Below are 26,567 nucleotides of genomic sequence, written 5' to 3'. Positions count from 1 at the left end.
GTGACATCAGCGGCAGCAGCAACATCAACTGCTCTCCCTTACAACATTAACTATTAAGCGCTTGGTTTGCTCATTAAAATGCTCCATGATTATTTGTTTATAAGCTTAGCTGGCAGAGTGCTGAAAACTGCTGGCAGTTTATCATTTTATGAGGGGCGCGCTCGCGTGTTGGGGATGCATAAAAAAAGATCTCCCCACTAATGACACCACTTTCGTATTGATTTCGCTTTTGCCACCATTTTTTCCTTCCCACCGTGATGTGCACTTTTTGTGGCCCGGCTAATGAAGTGGTTTGCCTTGGAACAAAAATCCCCACAAGTGGGTCACAATGACTATTCCTTTTTTTTTTTGGATTTCGTTTTATTTTTTCCGTTTGTTCTATTTCCTTGCTGCTCTATAAATAAGGCGACAGATAGTATTGGATTAATCTAGATGTCCATTTGTTTTCATTAGACTAATTTTTGTGTGCAACTAAGCCGGGCTAATGACACTGAATATGCTCATATGCTGATCGAAGTGCCAGCTGGTACTGGGGCTCCTTTTAGAACGCATTCGCCTGGATTTGGCCGAATTGGTTTCCGAAATTGCCAGGCCACAGGCAAAGGCCACAAGTTTTCGGGCCAATGATGGAATCGCCTGCAATACGGGCTAGCTGGCGTTGAAACTTTTCCTTTGCGGACCACAGAGCACTTAACATTTCTACCAGACAGGTCTTAAATAATTGTGCATGTGCCGACTAATTCGAAGCACTTTGAAGTTGAAAGCAGCCTGTTTGCTGCTCTGCCCCGAGTGAACTGTCAATGGCGACAGCTTAAAGTAGATGGAACTTCATTATCCACTGCACAGAGAATAATTTTCTGGGCAGACTTAAGCCAGATGTGTGAACCAATCATTTACTGCTTAAAGACCATTTTCCATGTGTAATTTTAAATTAGTATAGCACGAACCACTTCAGAAACTACTTAACATTTCCGGGTGCATTTTGACCCAGATTGCTTTTCCCGAACGGAGAGAGAGGTTGTCTTGTTTATATGGGACCCCATTAAGCACATGTTGAACTGCTTAGCAGGCTTATCGGTTCTCATAATAATTGCAGCTGCAAATTGTCTTTATTTATTGTCTTGCAGATGCACACGAACGGCAGTCGACCTCTCGCAGCATCTGCACTGGTCGTGTTGGTTCTGGGCATCCTTGTCGTTATTTTAATGACGACAATTGTTTGCCTTACCTAGACACACAGACACACGGACCTGGGAGTGGTCGGCAGGATATGCTTCAATGTCCGGTGAGCATGTAAATTTCAATTAGAAGCAAACACAAGCCGGGCTGCTAATAAACTCTCCTCATTACACTTGCTAATAAATTGTCAGTGGCAGCTGCTTTAACTCGGCCATGAACGCAGGCCACTGGACCAGGTCAGCAGTTTATTGCTCTCAATCAATCGATGACAGCCAGCGTCTGGGCGTAAATCAATTAGCAGGCAATGAAACGAGCCTCGGAACAAAAAGAGCCTTTCACACATCCAGGCCAGACACTGGGGAGTGACAATTTGCCAAAATACGCAGAAGCCAGGGCTGTGGAAGGATGTCTCTGGAAGGAGTGGCAGTGCCCCTCAACGGCATCGCGTCATAAATAAAAAACCAATTAATTTATCATCTTCTCGAAGCGTCGGACCAGTGACGAGGAAAAGCACCAGAAATGGGAAAATGGATGAAATGGGAGTGGGTCTATTTATGTGTTCTTCAGAGAAGAAAGTCAAAGAAATGAAATAAGTCGGGGCCGTGGGAGTCAAGGAGCCGAAAATCCAATACACTTTCTAGGAACTTACTAACCTTATTAAAAAACAAGACCTAAACAGTCTTGTATTCAGACATGTTTAAAGAACTTACCAGACAAGGATAATTTAATAAGCGTATTATTTTGAAAACTTTTTGTCTTGAAATCTTTTTCTTTAGAAAATGTTGTGTTTTATAGATAGAATGGTAGCAGACATTCTTTTTAATGATTCCGAAAATTAGGAGCATTGGGCTTTCACCTGTCTGAAGGACTTGGGACAACCTAGCCAGGCGTTAAACGAAGCTCGGCTAATGGCAACAACGCACGCATAGCAGTGACAACGACAACGACAACAACACCAATGGCAACACCAAAACCATTACCAGCGGCAACGGCAAATACGATTCACGGCCGGCTAGTGGAAAAAGCATGTTACCCATACGCCGTGTTGTACCCAACGCAAACGCATTATAAATGATCAACGCCAAGTTGTTTGTGCGTGCATGTGCTGCCTCCTTTTTTGTTCGATTGCGAGGGATTTCGTTTTTCGGTGTTTTCGCTGCTGTTTTGTCTTTTGCATATTTTTCACCTTAACTCAATTCTGTGCGTCTGTTTGTCGGTCGGTCGGTTGCGAGAGGCGCAACATAAGCCACCAAATGACTTTGCGGCATTAGGAAGTGAGGTGGCAGGCAGCCGGTCTGACTGAAAACACGCACATCCGCTGTGGGTACACACGTATGTCTTACCTATCTAGTGGGATGCACTTAAAAAAATATATAAACTTTTAAATTATACAAGAACCTATCCCTTTAAAGAAATATTTTTCTTCTTGAGTTTTCATAATTTCAAATAATAATTTGTATGTATCTCATTTTAAGTATTCTTTCTAGATTTTCTTCAAGTGTATTCATGTGCCCCACTTCAGAGGCTCTCATTCTCCTCTTCTGTTTGGTTGGTGGTGCCTGGCAACCGCTTAAATTTAAATTTAGTTGCTCGCATTTATCGTTGCCCCATATGGCTGCTTAATGCCTTTTTGATAGTAATTCCCGGCATAAGCACTTTTATATATTCGTTTTTTCTTGGCAGTCATTTTCTCTCTACCATTCGGGGAGAACTATCACAAAAAATTTATTAAAGACCTGGGGAGTTCCTGGTCTTGTTTTCTTTGGCGAAACAATCCGGGTTATCCAGGGACCCACGTGCTGTTTGTTTAGGTGTTTTCCTGCTCGGGTGTACGGTTTCTTTTCTCTGTTTTTCCGTAACGGAATTTCGTTTGTTTCTTGGTGTTTTGCATACACGCACACACACACCCGCACACCCGCACCTTTGAGGGTTTGTTTGTTATTTCATACCGTGCTAGTGTGCGGGTGTGGATGTGTGGGTGGACTTCCATTTTGTTACTGCCAACACACATTAAAAGTTGTTAGTTGGTAAATTGTTTGTGATTCATTGTTGTAGCATGGCTATCATAACGATAGCAACCTGTAATCACATTCTAAATATTATATTGTTTGTATTTTTACGGCTAATTACTCATATTTTGGGCGATCCTTGTTTGGGTGGCAACGTGTCGTATGCGTGTTATGGCCACTTGACGGCACCAGCATAATAATAAAAGCTATTTTTGCATAGCCCGCAAGCAGCACTCACAACATTTTACCCACAGACGAGGCCTCTAAGCAGCCAAACAGTTTGTTGTATAATAATTGGGTTATAAAAACAATGAGCGGCAATAATGTGCAAAATAATTTTAAATGCACTCACACTGGAGAGCAGTGGAGAGACACGGACCCGGACACACGGCCGCGTGGGAAAAGCTTTCTTTTAGGGTTAATTAGCACAATTTTCTCTGGCTTTTATGACCCCAAAATACAAGTGTTTGGCGTGTGGCCACGGCCAGGTCCCAGTTTTCCGCTTCCAGCTTCTCATTTTGCTCAGCCTTGAGTTTCCCAGTTCTGCCAGCTTCCCAGTTCTCCCAGTCGACTTCATTTTGTGGTTGCTTGTAGCAGCAACAGCAACAGCAGCGGCAGCCAATTTTCTTTTAACTGTTGTTTGGGTTTTCCTCCTCTCGCTGTGGCTGCCATAGCTTCCTTCTGCCTTCTGCCAACTGCTTTTCACCCGTTCTGGCCTGACCTCAATTTGTTCTGTTCACAGCATGCCCACGGGCGCAGTCTGGACATTTAATTGTTTGCTTTTTGAGTGCGCCCAGAGCCGGCCATGGAAAATAATAGAAATTACGCCAAAGCGCCCATAAACGACCTAAAACGCCCCAATGAGCTGCACTTCCCCCCCACTTCTAATCCGGTCGAGCGCTCCTCTTCGCGTTCAATATTCGTCTGCAAACTTTGCCGCCGCATCGAATCCTGAAAAATGTGTTCAAGTGTTCAGCTTTCGACCACACCCATCTCAGAAGTTGAAATGCAGAGTGAATAATTGCTACCTATCGCTATGGATTAAAAGTGCAAAAAGAAATATACTTTTATATTTGGTAATATGATTTTAAAATATTTTAAAGATTAAATATCAAGCTTTAACTTAAGATATATAGGGTTTCCTAGTTGTAGCCCATATTATTTTTTCTGTGCATATACCTGCCAAATAAATAAAAACTCAAAGAACAATAAAAATATTAAGAGAAATGAAGTGACTGCTACTTGAACATTAAGCTACTTTTGAATGCAGCCGAATTTAATGCGGCTCGTTGAATGTCTCTCGAATTTTTTTGTTTGCTGGTTTCATTCATTTATGAAAATTGTTTTCATTAATGCCATTGAAATTGTATTATTTTCGTCCAAGTGAATAAATTTGCATGCGGCTGGGCAAATACATTTCATCTTTTCTTTTCCTTCACGCATTCATATTTTCCTTTTCCGCTCTTTGTTTGCTCCGGAGCATCACAAAAAAAATAATATTATAAAACTGGAGCCACTGACAGCGGTGATGTCGCAGTTTCTGACAGCTTCCATTACCTGTCCACTCAAGCATTCAGAGTCCTCAACGCCCCCTCGGCCCCCGCGCCGCTTCTATATTCAATGCGTGTGAGTGTTTTTTTTGGCGGGGACTGGAGGGCGGAGTTAACAGTATAGTCACTCCAATAAGCACGTCGTCTGCCGTGGAGAACCCTCATTGAATGGGGCGAATTGTGTATTCAAAACTGCAATTCAGGAAATTACATTTCGAGGCGGAGCTCCGTCGGAGCCGCCCAGCAGGTGACAGCCGGATTAAAATCACTGCTGCTCCAATTAATTGGTAGCATTTACTTTATGTATAAGGCAGGGCTTACCAGTGGATTTAGTCCGGAACAGGTGTTGTATTAAATGGTTAGTAAGTTGAAATATACGTTCTATTAAATGGTTATTCATAGTAAATATTAGTGGAGTTGTAAGATCCATTTGAATGCCTAGTCCTCAGCCAGTATTAACTTCTGCATGCAATGCGATTAGATATAGATTTTATGCTCGAGTGGGAATACACAATGTCGGCTGCCGATTGCATCGCACGGCTCTATAGCTTTCAATAACTATCGCCATGTGCGGTCGGGCTGGTCAATGCCTCATTAGGCAGTGGCAAATTTACTGCCAGACCACGCGTCGTATGCGTAATATGGAATGTGAGGCCGGCGAACAGAGGCAGTGTGACGGCAATTAATTTGTGAATTTAGCAAATGAGCATACAAATTTTATGTAAATTGGTAAATGTTTTTGCACTGCCTCGGCATTCAATGCAACTAACCCGATGCCCCAGCTGACAGGTGACAAAGTCTGACTATGGGGAGGGGTGGGCCCGGTCGAAAACGAAAAACGGTTCGAAGCCAGCCAGGTAATTGCTTGATTTGCATAATTTATTGTGCACCCAATCCAATTCCATTCCATTTCAATTTGAGGTGTTGCCCCGACAACTGACAGGGCATCGGCTATGCGAAAATAGTTTCGAAAATGTTATCATTGCCAGGCGAGTGGTGCTTAATTAGGCAAAACTAACGATCATTATGCATAAACAGTAATTAAATTGCATTGACCGAGCTGGTTCGAACCGAACCGAAATTATTTGGGTCAGACAGAGCACTGGCAGCAGTTAGAGCCAAGTTCCGTTGGCCTAATGGGCTGGCATTGGGCCGACACGCCCACTTAACGCGACAGTGGGGGGCGGTTGCAATTTATCAAAATGAAATGCTGAAAGCTGGAAAAATCAAGCCAACTCGAAATAGTGCCAGTAAAAACCGAAGCGCGGCGAAAAGTGAAAAAGTTTGCTTCCAGAAATGGTTGTCTGACGTCTGTCGTCACGATGTCGTTTATACTCTATTTCCTAAAGCTTGGGTGAGAGAAGGACAATTCCAGCTGATTTTCGACTCAGACTCAAAGATTATGTTTAATATTCTTATTGAGAATTCATAGCTATATAACTATTTTCACAGTGTATACTCCATCTCCGTTGTCAGAGCATACGACATTGAAGTAAACAAATGCTTCAGATCACTAAAAATAGCATTTAAACAAGACAAAGCCAAGTAGCAGGGCATTGAATCCTTTTTTGTGGCTATTTTGTTGCATTCGGTTTCACTGCTGGAAATAGTGGTTCTGCCACCGAGCATGGAACTCGACTCGATAATGAAATGACCACAGAACAGCTGGAGCTTTATTTGCCTCGCTTTTTAGTTGGCTGCCCTCGACTCAATGTCAATATAAAATATTTTAAGTGCCCGGAGTCGGGAGTCTGGAGCTCGGAGTTTGGAGTTGCCCAAGTTGGCTGCGGTCAGTGCCTGGAAACTTTCGTTTCTTTTTGGCTAACGAAAAGCGACAACTTCTGGCCAAGACAAATGCTGACATTTCACTCAGCCAGCTGGCGGACTTGTAGTTAATTTTTTTTAGTTTTAGTTTTTCATTTTTTTGGCTCTTGAATGAGAGCATAAGAGCCAAGAGCTATGGGAAAAATTTTCGCAATTATGCGTTTGCTTCCGCTCCGCCCGCCCACACTTCTTTGTCATGCAACTAATTACATTTTTCATCAATCAAATTGCAGCGTCAAAATGCAAATTTCATTCCTCCCACCCTGGCACCGCTCGCCGCGGCTTGTGTTTAATATTAATTAATATAAAATGCCCAGGCTAAGCCAAAAATGGTTGCAGCCATTTTCATTACGGTCATAACAATGAAAATTGCCGGCTTGTAATTGCAAAAATTGCAGAGAACCCCGGGAACTGAACACACCACACACCCGCCAACCCGCGTTGTAATTTTCGAGCTTTGCTCGCAGACACTTTGAGAGTTTCCCTGTCGTGGCTTATTTTCACCCACTTTTTGCCGAGTTTCGGCCACGTTTTGTTTGCAAATGCCACTCGAAATTTTCCATTTAAATGGCAAACACGGGCTGAGAGCCCCTGACGGGAGAGCCGGAGGCAGGGCCGTGCAAGAAAATCCAAATCCAAATCCACAGATGCCACTCGGCGAAAAACAGGCCCGGATTCTTCCGGTTGCAATTGCAGCAGCAACACTGCGAGTCGCTGGTTTTGATAGCGCCATTGGCGGCACAATGACTTCATAAACAGATTTTCATTTCCCTTTCGCTCCATCTCGCTCCTTATCTACCCATCTCGCTCCCGTTTCTGTGGGTAGCTATAAAAATACAATTTCCTGTGCTTTATGTGGAGCAGAAAGCAGACAGACAGACTGCGAGTGCCACAGACATTATTGCTCTATAGCGTCGTTTCCTCCAGCGACTGTCTGAAGTCTGAAAGTCTAAAGGTCCTCTGGCCTCCCGGTACCCGGTACCCGGTATGCGGTACTCGGTCCCCCGTTCTGTTGTTGTTTTCCGCTTTTCGGGTGACCTATTGCAGAATAAGCCAATTGTTTCCCGGCTTTATAATTATTGTGGGTGGCCCTGCGAGTCCCTGAAAGTTTTATCAATGCAGCTATGGGAAATCTTTACCGACTGTTCTTGTGGAATTTTTTTAGTTAACCCCTATGTCTACTCTGGCACCATTCTTGGCCGTAACAAAAGATAGACTGAAAGCCGAAACGAAGAAATGTTGCGCCTGTTGTCACTTTGATAAGGGCACTTAGGCAAATCTTTTGCCAGGGTGAAAGCCTCCAGTTGATGTCATCGTTAGGCGAAAGTCAAAGTCAAAGGGAAAGCCGGAATAAAAGGCCTGCGTCGAGCCGAGCACTTCATTAAAACACATGCCAGGAAAAGGCATACCACACCATACCCTTACCAATCCATTCCAATCCCGACGCGTGTTCAGTTTTCGCATTAATTTGGTCAATTTATGTGCGTGTGCGATAAAAGGACAAGTGGACGACAGGCGATGGTTCTTCTTGGCGTGGAGGGATATTGGGGGGGAAGGTTTTCCCCGCTCCCCACAACCTCCCTTTTGGCACCACCTAAATAGGCCAACGTCCATTGCATAACAAAATAGTTGGAGTGTGTACTGCATACGGACTTGGTGTCTAAACTGTCATTACTCATACGCCGCGTGGCACGAAGGCAATTAAAGCCAATAAAATGCACAAGTGGCGCTGCACTCGGCCATAATTACCCCACCGAGCTGGACTGCTTCCAATTCAAAAAATTCGGCTGGGAAATGCTTCGCTTTCAATTGAATTCTCTAACATTTATTTGATGGCAGGAAGCAGCGTTTGGCCAAAGAGTGCGAATGAGCGACGTGTGTGAGTGGAAACCATTTAAAAACGTTTAAAAGTGCTCGATACAAAAATTGAGCTGGGTAGCTGCTAGCTGGGGGAAATCAATTATAAACTGGTAATTGAGGAACTCGGCTAGCAAATTGAATCATGTTTATAGCTGTGGGTGGTGGTCGAAAACTGGTGTGCGGCGGCTGCCTCAATTGGCTGGCAAATTGCACGTGCCACGCCCACCTCCAAGACGCTTGTTTGCCAGTATGCCCGGGTGTGTGTGCCTGGGAGTGTGTGTGTGTGTGGTCAAGTTGTCGTTTGTTTGTTTGCCTACATGGAAAACTTTGGGTTTTGTTAAGTTTATGCAAATGTCCTTTCGGCAATTAGCAATAAATGTTTGCACTGGCCATTCTACGAGCCAGTTCCCTACATTTGTTTGTGTCCTTGTGCACCCATGTGGGTGTATGGCTGTGTTTAGAGTGTATATTGTGGCCATTTGTGGCCCATTTGTGATACAAATCATGTGGTCAACGTTTACTGCGGGCCACCAGATGCTTTTGACTTGGCCATTTCCAGAAAACCACCCACCGAGAAGGCAGAAAGGACCCGATCGGAGTGTATTGCGGTCAGTGTGCAAATTATATTATATTTCTACCTGCATATTGGGTCCTGGAGCTATATGTTCCAAATTTCGGAAGCTATCATGCTTCAATTAAGTAAAGACTTTGGGTCCTAACCGTTTGTCAGAAGCAGTACAGAAAACCAATGCAATATACAATTAAAATACATTATTTTCTAAAATAAAATATAATAAATGTTGGAAAATTATTAGGAGGCAAATTTAAATAATTTAAAAACTGTCTTTGATATGAGACATCCACCTGTCTATAGGAAACCACACATTTGAGTATTTCAATTGCCGACTCCAGCAGCTTGTGGCCAAGTTATTGGTTGGGCATTTCGGAGTCAAGTTCCTAAACCGCGCCACCACTCTCAGGTCGCACTTAATCGCAGATTCAGCGGCCAAGCCGATTCCTCATCTGTTGGGGTGAGCTCTTAATGCATTAATTGGAAACCAAGCTGGCACAGCTTTGTGGCCTGCATTTAGATTGATTTTCATGCATAAGCAGTGGGGCACAGATTGTTGGCCGCCACGCCCCCATGCCATTATCCGTGTACGGGGCTAGAGCCTCCGCCCCTGTCACCTCCCCAAGCCTTCGAGTTGGTTGACCCAGTTTATCAAGTTTTCACTTGTCTGGAATGCGCCAAGTGGCCTGGCCACGAGGACAATACTTGGTCTCGGCCTGTCTGTGAGGTTTCCCCTTTCCATTGGCGCCCCCCGCCCGGCTGGTGTTGTGCCCAGCAATCTGAGCATTGCACTCGGCATTCGGTTGCCCGGGAAAAGTTTTCCAGTTGTGCCAACACAACGCCTTTTGGGCTGCCTGTCGACATCAATTTGCATCTGTGTACATTAGGGTGGGCCTCTTGAATTGTTATGCTTTCTAGATAATATTAGAAAAATATCTAAACACCCTATTCCTATATTTTGTCTAAATTTTATCGTATTTTAACAGATTAAGTTTTAAAATGTGTATAGTATATAATTTATTTTCAAGGACCCACCTTGCTTCACAATATGTGTCTTTGCTTACTTGTTAGTGTGTTTGCGTTCCGCTCGATAAATTGTTTCGCAAGTTTTCTACAGGGAATCCTTCGAGGCTGGAACTGCTTAAATACTGGTCCTGTATATCCCAGCCTATTATTAATATCCTTGGCCTGCCAATTGATTGATGGCTGATAAGAAGCATGAATCAGCGGGTAGGGATCTTTTTTTTCCATATCCATGCCCAATCCCCAACCCCCAGAAAACGCCTTTGAATCTGACGGCATAATAATACGCGTTTATCTCTGCTTGGTTACCAGGCTCTAACAATTTGATTTATGCATTTCCATTTGTGCGTGGGCCGCAACATGTGAAGTTTTCCCGGAAACTCACACACGGACCCTAATGGCAACAACATCAGAAAGTCTGATTAGATTTCGCCGGCAATTACGTGAGCAAGTTGCTCCTTTGAAAGGCACACCCGACTGCCTACTCATATGTGGCTTTAATTAGTCAAATTTCGTTGGCAACGCGACTGACTGTTGGCCCATGCGAACATTATCGGCCCGATTTAGATTTATCGAAGCCAAATAGGCACAATGATTGAGCTTGTTAGGCCGTTGTCGTGAATGTGAATAAATGTTTTATAAATCATATCCGATTGCGATTTCCCTACGATCCCTTATGAAAACCCCTTGATTGTCAGTCTTTCCCTGCATGTGTCTGTGAGGAAGGATACACTGAAAGATAATCCCAGCTGCCAGGGCAACGAACTACCCAAAAACGAAATCCCCTTTGCTTGCCAGCATCAACAACAAAGTTCATTTGGCTTTGACTTAGCCGAAATTCAATATTAAAATCGGATATAAATTGTTACCAGAACAACAACATCCTGCTCATCCTGCGACTAACAAGTGGTTGACATGGCCCGAAAGCCCAACCACCCACACACTCACGTACAGCGTTTTAACATGTGCATTTGTTTAAGTATGTGTAAGCCTGTTTATTCAAATGTATTGCATTTATTTCCGCACCGCTGCCATCCTGCTGAGCTCTGTCCTGTTCTGTTCTGTTCGGCTCAGTATTGTTTTGTTAGCAATTTTGGAAATGCTCTTAAAATATTCATGGGTATCAAATGTTTGATACAAGCCTGCACCCATGTATAAAATGTATTATGGGGGACTTAAGCCGACTAACTGTCGAATTGGTTTTTGTGTCTGCCCGGTGCGCACACGTGCTTGCACAGGTCCTGAAAAACCGTCAGGTCTGCTTTAATATTTATATGATAAATTCGTATATGTCCATGGACAATTAATCAAAATATTCATGGCACCCCGACTCCGGCCCCTCCACAGCCTTTCGATGTCTTGGCCTAGTTATAGGCCGCCGGAAATGTGATTGATCGTGTGTGTCTATACGGGGCTGCTGCTGGTGTCGTATAATTAGCCGACACGTTCGTTCCCTGACCTTTGACAGGACTCTGGTAATTGCGTAATGAAAATTAATAGATTTATGAGCAAAGCTCCAAAGAGCGCTTTAAAACTTGGCCAGAACAGTGACTGTTTCTGGGAGAGACAACTTCTGACAGGCTGCAGCCGTAAAAGCTGCGACACAAAAGCAACAACTAAGTGAGTGGTGTGGGGCCCCGGGGAACCTTCGCCGGAGCCTTTTATTGCCCGAAAAGTGTATGACAAATGCGTGGCACGGCTCTCACATCGCATCCGCATCCTCATCGGTCGTAAAAGCGGCGACGCCTCCATTGTTAATCTCCACTCACGGCTACGGCAGCAACATCACCATCGCTTCTGTTTGGCTTTTGTTTTATTGTCGCACTTATTTTTATTTGCACATCGCTCGATGATGCCACGCCATCTCTTAACTCCCATCTCCCAGCTCTCAGCTTGATTAAATTATAAAAATTGTATTATGATGAAAGTCATTGCCCAGAGGCGATTCCGATGCCGATTTCGATTTCAGTACTCGCCATGGCCGCCATGGACAACAGCAAAAAGCACTCACTTGGCCGAGATTCAAAGAACGTGTCATTGGAATTTCATTTTTTTTCACGACCATCTCAATGATTTAAGATTGTTGCAATACAGTCTGTGATTTGTTCTCTCCGTGTATCCGTGTATATCTATCTATCAAGTGTGTGGCTTGCAAAAGGACCAAAAGAAAACTTGGCCTAGTATTTGGGTCAGACTGCAGCTGGTGCATCCTCTTCTGTTTGCTTGGCCTTCGCACGCATATTCGGAAATTTAATTTAAAACTTTCCATTATCGGCCCAAAAATAAATGTGCCATGTCCAGGCCATGTGGTGTTCTCCCTTTCCGGGAGCTTTGTTTTTACTTAGTATCAAATTGTTTTGCAACTTGCATAATAACTCACTTAGAGTCACAAAAGGCAGGCAAATAATAATGAATGACCGGAACAGAAATTAAAATGTCTTCGGTGTAAGGGTGCCAAGGATGGTCAAGGAGCCGTCTTGGTAATCTCTCCAGCTTTGTTGCCTGGCTGCAATTGATTAAAATCCTCTGCAATGAAGTGCAAATAGAACACAGAGAAGAATCCTTGCACTTTTCGAGGAGGCCCCCTGCGGCTTGGCCTGATGGAAAAATGCAACTTTTCTTTGTTGGTTTCGACTTGTTCACTTCCGGCTGCCGTCAAAGGTGTGTCTCAGGTCGAGCACAAAATTCATCCCAGCAACCGCATTCCAATCTGGCTGAGTGCTTCCTTTGTGCGGCCCCCTGGTCTTTTGTAATTACTTCATTTAATTAATTTAAAGTCGGATCAAAGTTCCGTTCACCACACAAGTACATCAAAGGGAGCCCACGACTTTTTCTCCTCGAAAAATCTGCGAATAGTGCTAAACGTTAAATGCTTTAAGAGCCTAATAAACTTGGTGATAAGCTTAATAAACTAAGCTTAATAAACAACGCCCCCGCGTTGTCATTTCGAGGCGCCGGTCAACCGGAAGCGGAAATTGTCCCCGGCAAGGAAGTGCTCTTTTATTTTTGTTTGTTATTTATTTTCCCCTTTCCTGCTCTTGGTGCAAGCCATCTAAGCTGCTGTTGGCCAGAAATTGGATTTATCTGCTTCGTTAGTAAATTGGTTGTGATAGGCGCGACATCACGAACGGCTCTTGGCCAAGCCAACTTTGGTCGTCTGCAAAAACCAACTTCGGGCCACTTGCCAAGCAACTGCAATGGCACTGGGCCACACCAAAGTCGGCCAAGTACAGTGGCTTCAAAATCTAATAGGCCAGGGGGGATTTTTGGTAGGCTACATCAGAAAAAAAATATTTCTCCAACAGAGGAACTTGAAAGTTAAAAAACACTAGGGCCTATTTTGTTTCTAATTTAAGAGCCTTCCGAAAATTTATTAAATTCTTACTTCTCCTCTATTAAATTCTCTTGACAACCATTGTCCTGAAGTCGGTCAACGTTTTTTTTGGCCGCCAAGCAGTGTCGAAATGATTTTTATGCGAATTTTATTACAGTTAGCCGCTGTCTTCCTTAAAGCTGCTGCGGCTGCTTGGGGGCGGATTATTCATTATTGACTTTCCGCCTCGTCGTCAGTCGCCGAAATAAATGCTTAAATAAGCCAGCGGCATTTCAATTTCAGCAAAGTTGAAGTTGGCTGCCACCGCCCACCCTTTTTCTTTTTTTTTTTTGTGTATCCTTGAAGCCTTGAGGCAGTCAAACAGGACTCCCCCTGGTCCTGCAGTAAATGTATAGTATGACGAGGTCCGTGCTGCTGTCACATTTTTTATTACAATTTCCATTTGGTGTTTATAATTTGTGTAGCAAATTGAGCGACAGAAATGGTGACATTCATGCGCGGAACGCAACTAATTTTGGAGTCCAGATGGGGAAGAGCTCATTTGGCGGAGAGACCACGATAATGATGATGATGATGAACTGCCCGCAGGCCGCTGATTTATGGGCCAACCGAACGACAGCACTAGGAAAAATATAGTAATTGCTTGCAAAAATATATAAAGAAATAAAATTATATTAAATGAACCTCCAAAGTAACTCAAATACTACAAAGAAAATATGAGGACGTAACTAGGTTCTTTCTTATTTTGAAAATTAATTTTTTTCAGTGCCGTTTAGTAGTTGTGATGACTGAGGGGCCAGAAAACCAAAACCAAAACAAGCCATGTGGTGGAGGGCTGCCATTCGCCTGCATGGATTAATGAGCCACAGCGGCTACCACATTGGGATTTTCGTAGCCGGGGACTCTGTGGATTATGTTGACTTTCTGCAGACAATGCTACTGGGGAGCCGTGGCCACAGGCAGAGCCAAAGTGAAAGGACGAGCCCCAACACAGAAAACAGAGAACAGAGCCCAGGATGTGCCGGATACCAGCCGGCGTGAGTCTGTGTGAGTTTTGGTTCCCGACTGGTGGCAAAAATTAAATTATGACAGCAAATGAACAGCCTCAGGTGGGGCGGACGAGATGGCCGGAAGTTCTGAGCCGCTGGCACACAGGCTAATAATGAAATACATGAATTTTTTAGACAATAATCGCTGCAGCTTAGCTGGGATTATAATGGGCGCATGATGGCACAAGGAATAACAAAGGAGCCCAGGCCTCTTATTTAGTGAGTCTAGTTCAGGCGTTGTGTTCTCCAAAAGCCACACCTTTAAAAATAACTTAAAATTGACCTAAATGATTTCTGTAGTTTTTTCTTAGAATTTTCCCTGACGACCACATTTTCAATTACCAATGTTTACTGATGTAATTCCAATTGTCTAATCAATTATTATTGTTTATTTAACTTGATGCAGTTCGTTTGGAAATACTGCCTAAATAAACATTTAATGCAATTAAGTTGCCTAATGACCCACATTGAGTGAATTATATTTGTTTTCTCGAGCGGAAAATGTCCCAAAAACTCTTTTTTTAGCATCTAAAACCTGCATAAATTTGGTTATTTCCCAATGGGTTAATTGTGTATTTTAAGGCATTGGATCGCCTTTCGGTTTGCCCTAGATAATTGTAATGAAAATTTAATTTCCGATTGTCCCGAAAACATAACAAATGACTCTGTTATAGAAACCCTATTCGCAGGACTTTGGCTTATCGAAATTGTATATATTTAATATGCATGATGTGATTATATGAATTTTTGTTATAGGAGCTGCTGATAAAACAATATCCCAACACTTTCGCCCAGGCGAGCTGGAAACATTGTGTTTGGCCACTGTTGCTAAAATTTAATTAAACTTGTAACTAAATTATTTCGATATGCAAAGCAAGCCACGAGGATGACGACGACACTGCCGAGAACAGAAACTAAAATAAAGGCAACTGGAGCAGCAACATCGGCTAAGGGCAGCGTGGTAGAAATTTTGTGTAAAAAGCGTAAAATTTTATTTGCAATTTCTGCCAGCGTTACAACAAAACAGAAACAAAAACAAAACAAAGGAGAGCTGCATTCCCCCGGTCAGGCGAAAATTTTATTTATTTTGTGCAAAGAAGATTTTCCATTTCTGCATTGCCGGAATAGTATTTGTTGGTTTTTACGGCATTATTATTTACCAATATTTATCGCATTCAGAATATTTTTTGTAAGCATCCACTTTTTTTGCGATACGAAATCATTCAGACATACACTATGCATATTTTTGTGCATATTCTGACTTTGGCATTTGATTTTTAATTGAATTTCCTGGCATAGCTGCTTGGCCAGCCGTGGCTTTATTAAATGACGATACAAACAAGTTGAAATCAAATCAACCCGGCGTATACGTAATATCGGTATACGCTTGATTGGGCTCTCTTTAGAATTCTTCCCCTGCAATGATTCGTGGAAAATAATTAAATTTTATTTCTAGGACCTCTGACCCAAAGTAATTGATATGCATGTGCCGTTTTCTATGGGCCTCCCGTTGCAGATTCGGCCATTATTTTTCCGCCGTGGGCCCAAAGTTGCGCTGACATTTGGCCCTTAATTGAAAATGCCAATAGCCAGACAAGAGCCAAACAAAGCGGTGTGCAATTGCCAGCCATGTTGTTCGAGGAGCGGGTCCTCTGCATTCTATTATGTTTCGGGTGTCCCGCCTATGCTGTCCGCATAAATTATGAAAAATCCATGCTTTTCGGCGTGTTCCGATAACATGTCGTGTCGGGGAAACTATTTTCTGTTTTGGGCTTTCTATTTTCGTTTTTTGAAGAGCCAAATATCCCGCACTATTTACCATGTACTCGTGTGGGTTGCTAAGGCAAACCAAACAAATGTCAAAGCAGTTCTTGTTTGCACTTTTAGTTTGTCAATGCGAATGGATTTGCCATTTGTGTTTGCTTGTGATGTGCAAACTGAAGTACCACCAGCAAGTTCAAGAAAAAAGTGATGGCCCACTTTACCCCAAAGCTGGCAGCGCAATAAAATTTTAACAATTTATTCGTCAATCAGTTTTTATCTGGCGATTTTCCCCGACTTAATTACACACTGATTAAAATGTATATGAATTATTGTGCCGGAGCGAAAACACACCTATTTGAATTGCATGATGGAAGCTGGCCAAAATTCGATGATATATTTTGATTGAACGTGTTTTTTGGCGAAAAGAGAATTTTCATGCTCCTGTATATTTTATAATGATTAAAATTTGTTGTCATAAAGCCGCGCCCGAAAATATACCAATCGCTGCACATTTTTACCTCTCATTTTATTGAATATTTTATAACCGTAAGGCAATGGTCGGTGGGCTTGTTGATTTATGTGCGACGTTGAAATATGTTGGAAAAACGAACTGGAATTTAAGCGCTTCATGATTTTTCAGCTGGCTTTAAAACCTGTTAAAGGATAGTCCGAAGTAACTTTCAATCCCGAACTATTCAATGTAATTCTTAAACAATTTCCTTCCATATTATGAAGCTACTTTTCGCACAGAGCCAGCCAGAGAGAAAGGCAAAAACTAATTTAGAAAATTGTTTTTAGCTTCTGCTGCTCACCCTCCACTGACTTGGCTTGGCCTGGCTTTTGCTGAGGCTCCGGGCAAGTGAAAATTTCCTCGAGGGCCTGAATGAATCTAATAAAGAAATTACTCCAGACAGGATAGCCGCCAAGGACGTCGCCTACACTAAATAAAATCACAGCGTTTTCCCCCCTCAGCCTTGGCGACAGTGTCGCCAATTGTTCGGCATTGTTGTAATGAGCTGAATATAAAGTGCGTGCCTCGAACCGGGGGAGTCCTAAATCGCTCTTTGCTCTTAGCCATAACATGAATAATTTAAAAAGAAAAGCGAAACGATTTGCGACGTGAGCCACCGATGCCCTCTAATACACTTTGGCAAGTGTGTCGGTGACGGTGGCGGCTGTAATTGCAGATGTGTGAAAAGGAGTCGGGGCCGAAAGGACGTTCCGGCCTGGCTAATAGCTGCAGACACAGGAAGCCGCCATTCAAACATTCAATTCACCGATTTGCGCTTAGTGTTTGACTATTTCTAAATGGCCCAAATAAGACAATGTGTACGGTCCCTTGGGGCGAAGAAACACAGGTAACTGGGGAAACGAAAGCACACGTGGCACTGCTGTAGGCTCAATAAATAAGTCTTGATGGCAAAAATTGCCGATTCAACTTATTCTTATATTCTCAAGATGCCGGAACAGTTGCCTGACTTATTCATGGGGGTTTCTATTACCATTGTTTTTATTGGTTAACCATTAAGTTTATGTTGTACCGAAGTGACGGCATTTCCCGGCTTGTGGGGCCTTCTTTGGTTTTTGGGATGAGCAAGTAGCCAAATAGTAATTTATATGGTAAATATTATTATGGGTAGTTGCGAAAATTAATCAACCAATATTTCTTAAAGTTTGATACATAATTTGGGATACAATGAGCTGTACCCCAACTCTGTGTACATTTCAGGAACTTATTTTGCCCTGTACAGATAGCAAACATTGAGCTTTTGGCTCCTTTGTTTCGCGAATCTCAAAAACAATCTGGGTGGCATCGTTTATGCCGGCAATTAGCTGCAACTAGTTGCAGTTATACGCCCACTTAAGCCCGAGCTCTGCAAAAGGCGTTAGATGGCGAATGTAGAAAGTAGACCAAGTACACTCCGTTTTGTTCGAAGCTCTTTGTTTGCGTCGCTGGAACTTTAATTGCGAAAACATTCTCAAAAGTTTTTCATAAATTTTTCGCACTTAACCGAAAGTACATAACGCAAACAAAAGTAAAGTAAAAGTGTGTGCTACTTATGCAGCTTATTTGTTGTTATTTTTCCTTTTTGTTGTCGTTGCAGCAACAGCATCAAACTTCGCTGCGATGGTGAATGCAACTCACATCAATAAAACGAAAATTGCTGCAGAATGGTGCACAACTGTCCTGGGAAATGCAATGGCTTTGGACTCTGTATGGGTGAGTGGGCGTGGTCACAGCAGCACCACCACCAGGAGCAGCATTTATTGTTGCTGCTGATGCTGTGTTGCTGGTCCTGTGCTGCTGCTGCAGTGAAAACAATCGAAATTATAGCAAACAAGCGCGTAAACTTTTCGCTTTCATGGTCGTATATATCTATATATGAATGTGTGACTGGCTGCGTATCTGGGTCTGTGTGTCTGAGTGTGTTTTTGTGCGGCATGCAGTTTTATTGCCCTGCTGTTGCGGCTGCCGCTGAAGGCAGGCATTAAAATGCCTGACAAAAAGCAACGCGCCAACTGCCACCTAATGCCAATGCGCACACACTCATCTCTTATCGCTAAAGTTTACATTTGCAGCTCAGACAGTGATGCCAAAATGAAGTATTCAAAAATGCAAATTTTTATTTCTAAATTAAACATAAAAACTCTAAGAACTAAAGATCATACCAAATTAATCTTATAATGGCAAAAAAACGCAATTTTTAGAAGCAATGTTAATCCATAAACTACTACATAAAAGGACTAAGCCTCAAACTCCTATAAGCCAGATGATCTCCTTTTCTCTCATTTTAAAAATACTACAAATTTCAAAAATAGTCCATAAAAACCGAGCACCTCTGTCTTTCCAGTTGAATTTTTTTGTAGATATTTTGAAACCAGTTTTATTGCATCTCTTGATGACGAGCGAACTGCGCTCATTTGCTTTCGCATTTTCGTAGCACACTTTTTGGGGAAGCGAAAAAAAATGTGTGTCAACAAAAGTTTTGGTTTTTCACCGAACTATGTCCGCTTTCACTGTCTGCCCCAGCCGGCAGTTGCTATTATTGGTGCTGTTCTGTGACCGAATCTAATGGCTCTGGAGGGACCGGCAAAAGTCGGACGGACAAACATGCCTGCAATTAGAGACTCGAGTGGATGTTGAGTGTGTGTGCGGGCATGGGGTTTCAACCCTTTTTTGGTAGTTATGACAGCCAGTTTGCCCTTAAATGAAACTAGTTATTCCGCCATAATTAAATGTAAATTATTGTCATATGTACAAAACTGTTGCCATGTTTACTTATTTATTTGTCGGTTAATTAGTTACAACATATCTCTCGTCTCCAATGCCTGAAATCTGGCCACTTTTCCTGTTCTGTTGGCATTACAAGCCACGTACAAGAAATGTAATTATTTTCATTATATCACAAACAAACGCAAACACAACATACACTCGATAAAAATGTACACCCCAGCAAAAGACAACAATGCCGAAAAAGAAAATAAAAACATGGCAACCCAAACCTGTGCTTTGGCATTTTCAATACAATACAAAAATGTATACGTGGCGTGGCATGTGGTGTATGGTATGTGGAAGTGGAAGTGATGGCAGGGGTGCTGGAAGCTTTTGTTTATTTTTGACATTGACGTCCCTCATTAATGTAAACGACGTCGACTGGCATAAAAAGGCGACCTTCTGTAATTATAATTAATACGAAAAGAGCAAGAGCTCCCCACATACACACAATTTCCTGTGTCAATGAGCTGCGTTGACCCGAAACCAATACAAGTTCTGGCACAAGAAACCACTGCCGGCAAGGACCGAGGCAAGGGTGGCTATTCCGGGTATTTCCGGGAAGAGCTTACAAATTGCGTCTTCGTGGCATTAAAAATTCCATTAGCTTCAAACTGCCCGCGTTAATTAGCACCACAAACAAGAGATTTCGAAAATTTGATGTTTTGGTGTGAGACGCAGCGGGTTAAATAATTTCAGATGTTTTCTGGGACTTACCAAAGATTCGTCCGGCCCGGGAAACTGGCAAGGTGGCCAAAGTCAGGAGAAGCACAAAGCTAGAAATGATGAGCCCTTGATGATTTTTATATTCGACCGATATGCGAAGCGTCATTTTGTTGATGCGATTGCGATTTGGTTTTTGGTTTGGAGCTTTTTTTTTATTTGTTTGTTTACGTAATCTAAAGCAATTTATGCGGTGGTTTGCGTTACGATTTTTGTTGGATATCGACTTTTACTCTAGCGCCTTTGGGCTTTTTGAAATCAATTTACATTTATGTTTCTTTGTGTTTATTTTCAAAGCCAATCAAACTCTGTATGAATTTTTGTGTCGATTTTTTTCAATATCAGTCGCTATGTAGGGATTTTCTTTGTTTGTTTTTTGTTTGCACAGATTTTAGTTTTAGGTAATCATTTTGAACAATCTGAAAAAAATAAAAAAAATGTAAATACAATTTTCAGGAATTACAATTTTGTATAGAACATGTTTAAATTTAAAACTTAGTTAGATTTTGTGTTGAATTCGTTGGTTCTGCTTTTCATTTCATGAAGAGAATATATACTTTTTACTGGCCCCTAAAATTCCCGGGCACTATCCCTTTCGTTTTAGTTCTTGCGGCTGCAAAATTAACTAAAGATGTCAGTCCCGACCAGCGGGGAAGCATAAACCTCATGTGTGTGAGAGTGTGTGGGAAAGTTTATATGCTGAAAATGAATTTGGCATTTTTACAGCACAGAGCAACACAGAGCCCCGAACAGCGGCGCACTCGGAAGTCTGACAGCATAAAATGGAGTGAAATCTCTGCTGGTGGTGTGCAGTCAACTAATGCGGCCAAAAGGGTCCAGGGTGCAGGGTACTGGGGGCCAACAGGAGGGTCTGAGGGGGTGGGAGCATAAAAGCGGGGTTTATAGTAAAAGTGAAATGCGCCAGAGGCGGGTTGCACATTTAATGCGGCAACAGTTACAACATGTGGCAGCAAATGGCGATTGCTGGTTGTTCTTGCCGCCACCGCTGTTGCCAAACAACTTGGCTTTTGACTATAAAAACTACGAGAGACCGCCTTAAAGTTGCCACTCCCTCAGTACAGATGGGGTAAAAACAATAGAGGTTTTTTTAAAAAAAAAAAAAAGTAGCTTAAGCTTTTGAGTTACCTCAAGATGAGAAATCCTGAATAAGTTGCAAAACGTAATGTCTGAAACAAATTTAAACAATTACTAAAGTCATTTAACTCCTAATCTCAGTACTATTAGTTCGACCACAACTGTACGGTTGGTAGTGTGTTTCTGTGTGTGAAGGTGGCTTCAACTTTGGCAGCAGCACATGCAACACCAGCAAAAACAACAGCACCAACTATACGCAACAAAAACAACTATATGGACTGACAACAACGGAACCCGCCGCACATTGCACATGACGTAAATGTTGTGGTTGCTTTTAAAAACTTTGTTTTAATGTGTTTGCTGCAGGCTGAAAGTTTATTTTTTGTTAACCTCCCAACGGCACCACCCACAGCAAATTCCGACCCTCTTCAACTCCCCTTTGAGCCCACGTGTTGACGTAAAAATTTAAAGTTCAAATTTTCAGATTCCACTAAAAAGTTACAGCCAAACCAAGGAATGTGCAGACAGTAAATTGTTTCAGCCCCGAGGTGTTTAAGTTAAGATTACACTAGTTTTTCCCCCTTAAACGATTTATTCATACTCTGTGTGGATTTTTTGTAGTGTTGTAGTTTTTAATCTTTTAATGTAAACCACCTGCACGAGACACGTAGATGAACTCATGTGTGCATTTTTTCAATATTAATTCGTTTTTAAAACAATTTTCGCAATCAATTTCAATGCAATAACAAAACAGGAAAAACCCCAAAGGAATTCTGAAAAATATTGCATCTGCCTCTGGTGTTAATTGAAGTTATTTTCCATATTACACTCCCTTGGTTTGGGGGAAGGCAAAAACACGTTGACTTTTCCACTGATACCACATTCACGAATATTTGCATGGGTCCTTGATTCTGTGTATTTCTGTTCTGACTGCACAAAAACTGGGTTTGTGGAAATAAGTTTTTCACAAGAGCATAATGGTTGTTGTTTGGCTTTTGGTAGTGGCCGGAAAATCACATTAACACAAGGTAAAAGTTGAAAAAGAGAAAAAGTAATATTGGCATTAAATAAACATTGCTATTGACAAGTAAAAATGTTTTCAAAAGTGCATTTTTATAAACAATTTCATAAAATTTATTAATGAAATTCTTAACCAAAAATGGTATGCATATAAAGCGTATCATTGATTTTAATAAATACTTTCCAAAGTAATTACGCATTTTTTTATGACAGTTATTTCCTATTAATAGCCCTTTCTATTTATAGTTGATTGTCTGAAAGTGTAAGGAACTCAGTGAGCCATTGTAGCTACTCGTATTTCGAGCTGACCACCTTAATCGGAATAGTGTTTTTCGATAATCGCTATTATTAGATCCAACCCAAGAAAAATGTGGCTTGTACAAATAGAAGCATTTGAATTGTAACGAAGACACGGGTTGGTGTAAGAAGCCCTTTATTAGCCGCAACTAGACGACCTCAAATACTCAACGCCTTTCCCTAAGCACCTTAACGACAATTGCCCCAACGAAACGTTTTCATCTCCGGTGGCAGTTCGTCACCTAGTCATTCCGTCAGTCAGTCTGAGCCGTCACTCAACAAGTTAGTCCGCCGCCCACTCGAATCCCTAGCCCGTAATGACCAGTTGTGGATTGCACTGGGTGGCAAAATGGGTGGCGCCCCGGGCAATTAAAGTTCCCGGCCGGACCGGACAGCCGTAGTTTGTACTTGCAGTTGAGCAACATTTTCTCAATTTTCCACATAATTCCGAACGCGTTCTTGGCCAGTGGCCATTAGCCCTGTCCAGCTCAGTTTGCAGACAGTTCCGAGCCGCTTTCATGCCCCAGTGCCCGGAAAAGGGGTACTGGGAAAATAAAAGAGCGAACACAAAATAGAAAGCAGCAACGGCGTTAAGTAGCTAGATGTCAGTAGCCGATTTGCAGTTATGACAATACTCCGACCACTCTGGTTCCTGTTCCCCGTCATTTCATGGCAAAGTCGCTCCCTTTCGGGGACAAACTTTAAATTAAATAGTAGCAAAAAGCAGCAGAAGCTTAGGGAGATGTGACTTTGCAACACAGCGGAAAAAAACATGGCTTTGAATTCAGCTTCGAATAAAGAAAGAAAATGCATTTAATTCTGTATTTTCCTTTTCTATAAACAAGTTAAGCTAGGGAATTTCCTTTCGTTTTCTTTTAGACAAATAAAAAAGTACGTAGAATTGAGGCCAAAGCTCTATTTGTTATTTTTTCTCTGTGTGGTAAAAATAGCGCGAGGCTGTGAAGAGTGAAAAAATATGGCATTGCATTTGCCATGAGGCATGAGGCATGGAGCATGGAGCATGGGGCAGGGAAACAAGCAGCCCGGGAATTGCCGGTGTAGAATCATACAAAATATGCAAAGGACGACGGCAACAGCAACAGAAGTTGTAATTTACAGCTTATTTACGTTGGAATAAAAAATGAATTAAGACAACGAACCAGCAGCATGACAGCAGCTTCCTCCCTTGGCAACTCGAAAAGGTAAATGCATAAATAAATCAGGCAAAGTCCAACAGAGAAAAAGTTAGAACGAGCACGAATAAATGTAGGAATATAATTAAATGCTTTGACATGAAAGAAATGCAGTCAACTAAATGGGAAACTAAATGCAGCCGTCGACTGGAACTTGGTTAATTAGCCCAGTCCCAAGGTGTTGAAATTTTGTTTCGAAAAGTATCGGGATTTAATGTTAAATTTTCATCTGGCGCCGAAAAGCTGAAGAAGGCAGACTCAAAGGAAAAACACGTGTCAAGTGAGTGCAATATCACAAGAGTGTGTCTCTATATTCGCCCCGCTGTCTCTACTTGCCGACAACTATATAGATGGAGATTATAATGCCAGACGGTGCACAATGGGTGGGTGTTAGCAGCGCAGAAAGAGTGGCAAAATAACAAACACCAGAATAACAACTCGCTGCAGCAGCTTAAGTGCAACTGCAGTCTCGCTGTGTGTGGCTCAAGTGCTGCTGCTTTCTGGTAACAACAAAGAGGTGAAAGCACCACCCAGAGCCAGCCCGGCCAGCCCAGCCACCCACTTGCCTTTGCAGCGACAATGACAGCAACAACAAGTTGGCTTTGTTGCGAGAGCAACTGCAATTCTTGCTGCCATGAAAGCGAAATGGCAATTGAAACTGCAGCTGCAACAATGAAATCATTGCACAGTTTTCGTTACACAAACTACACTCTTCTCAGTCAGATTTATGGTATGCCAACCGCACACACGCTAATCATTTTGTAAGTAGCAGCACATGGCCGGCAATACAAAAAAATAAAACAAACACAAAATGGCAAAGGACACAGCGCACAGCATACAGGACACAGGACACTGGACAACCGACTAATTTGGTTTGTTTAGATTCAGTTGCAGGCTCTGCGCTTACACAGAATTTATTTTATTATTTGCTGATGTTTGCAATTTGGGCACGTGCTGCAAATTTTAAAATAGTTGAACGTGTGCCACACACACTCAACCAGAATATCCTTTCCTTTCAAAGGTTAAGCACACAAACACTCAGTGGGAATCACACACAGGCACACACTTACACACTCTCTCGCACTCAAACACTTTTCTTGGGTCCGATGACCATTTTTACGCTTCGCTGCTTTTGTTGACAAACATTTTTGAGTGGGGCAAGCATAATGCCATCGTAGAGCAAAGTCAAGTGAAGTAAAGTAAAGGCAATAATGGCATCAACCGAAATCAGCGCAAATTTAGTGGCAAAGCAAATAAATTTATTTTAGTTTTTCCATCCATTGTTGGTTGCTATACTTATTTTTGTTGTTGTTTGTGAAGAAATAGCCGACGAAATGTCTCAAGTCGCTGGCTGGCTTTTATTGCCCCAACAAATGGCTGCCATAGAGCCGGGCGAGAAATTAAGAAAAATGGCGCAAAAAAGGGTTCGCTGCGGGCTTAGTGTTTGTTCAATGGCACATGCAGTCGATCGGGTCGCCCTTTGTTATATATATTTTATCCCCGAAATCTCCAGCTGCCCCGCTTAACAATAATGTCGGCTATTAGCGGCCGGGCATGACCGAATCCTGGGTCAGCAGTTTAAAATAAAACTTTCTTAAAAGGGACTCGGTTCGTGGGAAATGGCAAACCAATTTCTGGATACCAAAACCGAAAAACCGACAAACCAACCGCCCCGACACTCACTAATTAAACTAATTAACTGAGATGGCCGAGGGATAAGTTGCCCAAAATGTCTTGGCCAAGTCGCTTTCAGACACAAATTGAAAAGGAAAATGCTCCACAAAGTGGGTCAACTCAAGCGGCTGGTAAAAGTTCAACCCAAAATGCAAAATATGCTTCGGTGCAGCTACGCTACGACTCTGGAATTTTTATTTCGCAGCTCCCCCTCTCGATTATTAAACGTTTAGAGTGGGAATATGAATTTGATTTTGAGCCAGAAAATGTAAATTCAGATTCGGAGCTGGCAAGCCGTTTGCTTAATGTGGCATTCAGATGATTTATGATTGTGGGTCAGCAAAAACAACATATAACTGGGGATAACCACCTTTTGCTAGGGTTTTTCTTTGCCTTTATTTGGTTTTTGTTTTGCTTAATAGGCCAAGCCTTTCTGTCAGTTACAGGTTATTCCCGACGATCGTGGTTATTCTGGATTTTAAGACCCTCCACGGATACGAACACAAATAAAAACTTAACACCGAATTCACTAGCTGATTCATCTTCTCTCATCATTAATATTTATTAAGATTTAATTTCTGGTGGTAATCAGAATTATTGTGGCATTATACACTTGAGACATTAGCCCGATTTATTGGCCTGGCTTGGATCACTAGTCGGGCACTCTGGCCCTCAGAGCGATGAGGATAATAAGCGCGCACACACGCGACGCGAACGCACGAAGTCCTGCAGCGCCAGCGGACACATCCTTACGAGCGCACAACAAACACGAAACTGAGGCGCTCGTTTTTGCGCAAATAAATTCCCAGCCAAAAGCCGCACCACCACCATCACCACCAACGTGCACCACCGATGCTTTTGCCAGTGAGTGGTTCGTGGCTCGCTGTCGGGCTGCAAGCGAATTTCCACCACACACAGCTATTTTACGAAGTCTCGGCTTCGTAGCTCGAGTTCTGTTGCCTAGTTAAGTGCGCGGGTGGAGGCCTCGGCTTCGTCCTGCCGAGATTGAGAGCGGCCAGCAGGACTCTCTAAGAGAGTGTATGTGCGCTCCCGTTGTTCCACTTTCAACTCCGAAACCCACCACACCAACTCCGAATCGGCCAGGCCTTATCACTGATAAGAGAAGCG

At 42.5% G+C, this 26,567-nt stretch overlaps 1 protein-coding gene across 3 annotated transcripts in view; it reads right to left on the bottom strand.

Annotated features, from left to right (window-relative positions):
• Ptp99A (Protein tyrosine phosphatase 99A) overlaps positions 1-26,024 on the bottom strand; it is a 114,117-nt gene extending 88,093 nt beyond the window's left edge. For all 3 annotated transcript variants that reach the window (XM_070281910.1, XM_070281911.1, XM_070281913.1), the window contains exons 1-2: positions 25,810-26,024; positions 20,155-20,579 (exon numbers count right to left, since the gene is read on the bottom strand). In XM_070281910.1, the coding sequence (XP_070138011.1) occupies positions 20,155-20,269 (115 nt within the window). In that variant the 5' untranslated portion in view covers positions 20,270-20,579; positions 25,810-26,024. The remainder of the gene's footprint in view (positions 1-20,154; positions 20,580-25,809) is intronic.
• Positions 26,025-26,567: the final 543 nt, after the last annotated feature.

Source organism: Drosophila bipectinata, chromosome 3R (genome assembly GCF_030179905.1).
Source record: "Drosophila bipectinata strain 14024-0381.07 chromosome 3R, DbipHiC1v2, whole genome shotgun sequence".
Lineage (NCBI taxonomy): Eukaryota > Metazoa > Arthropoda > Insecta > Diptera > Drosophilidae > Drosophila > Drosophila bipectinata.
Note: the sequence above shows the minus strand (reverse complement) of the source record. Positions and strands in the feature narration are given on the sequence as shown.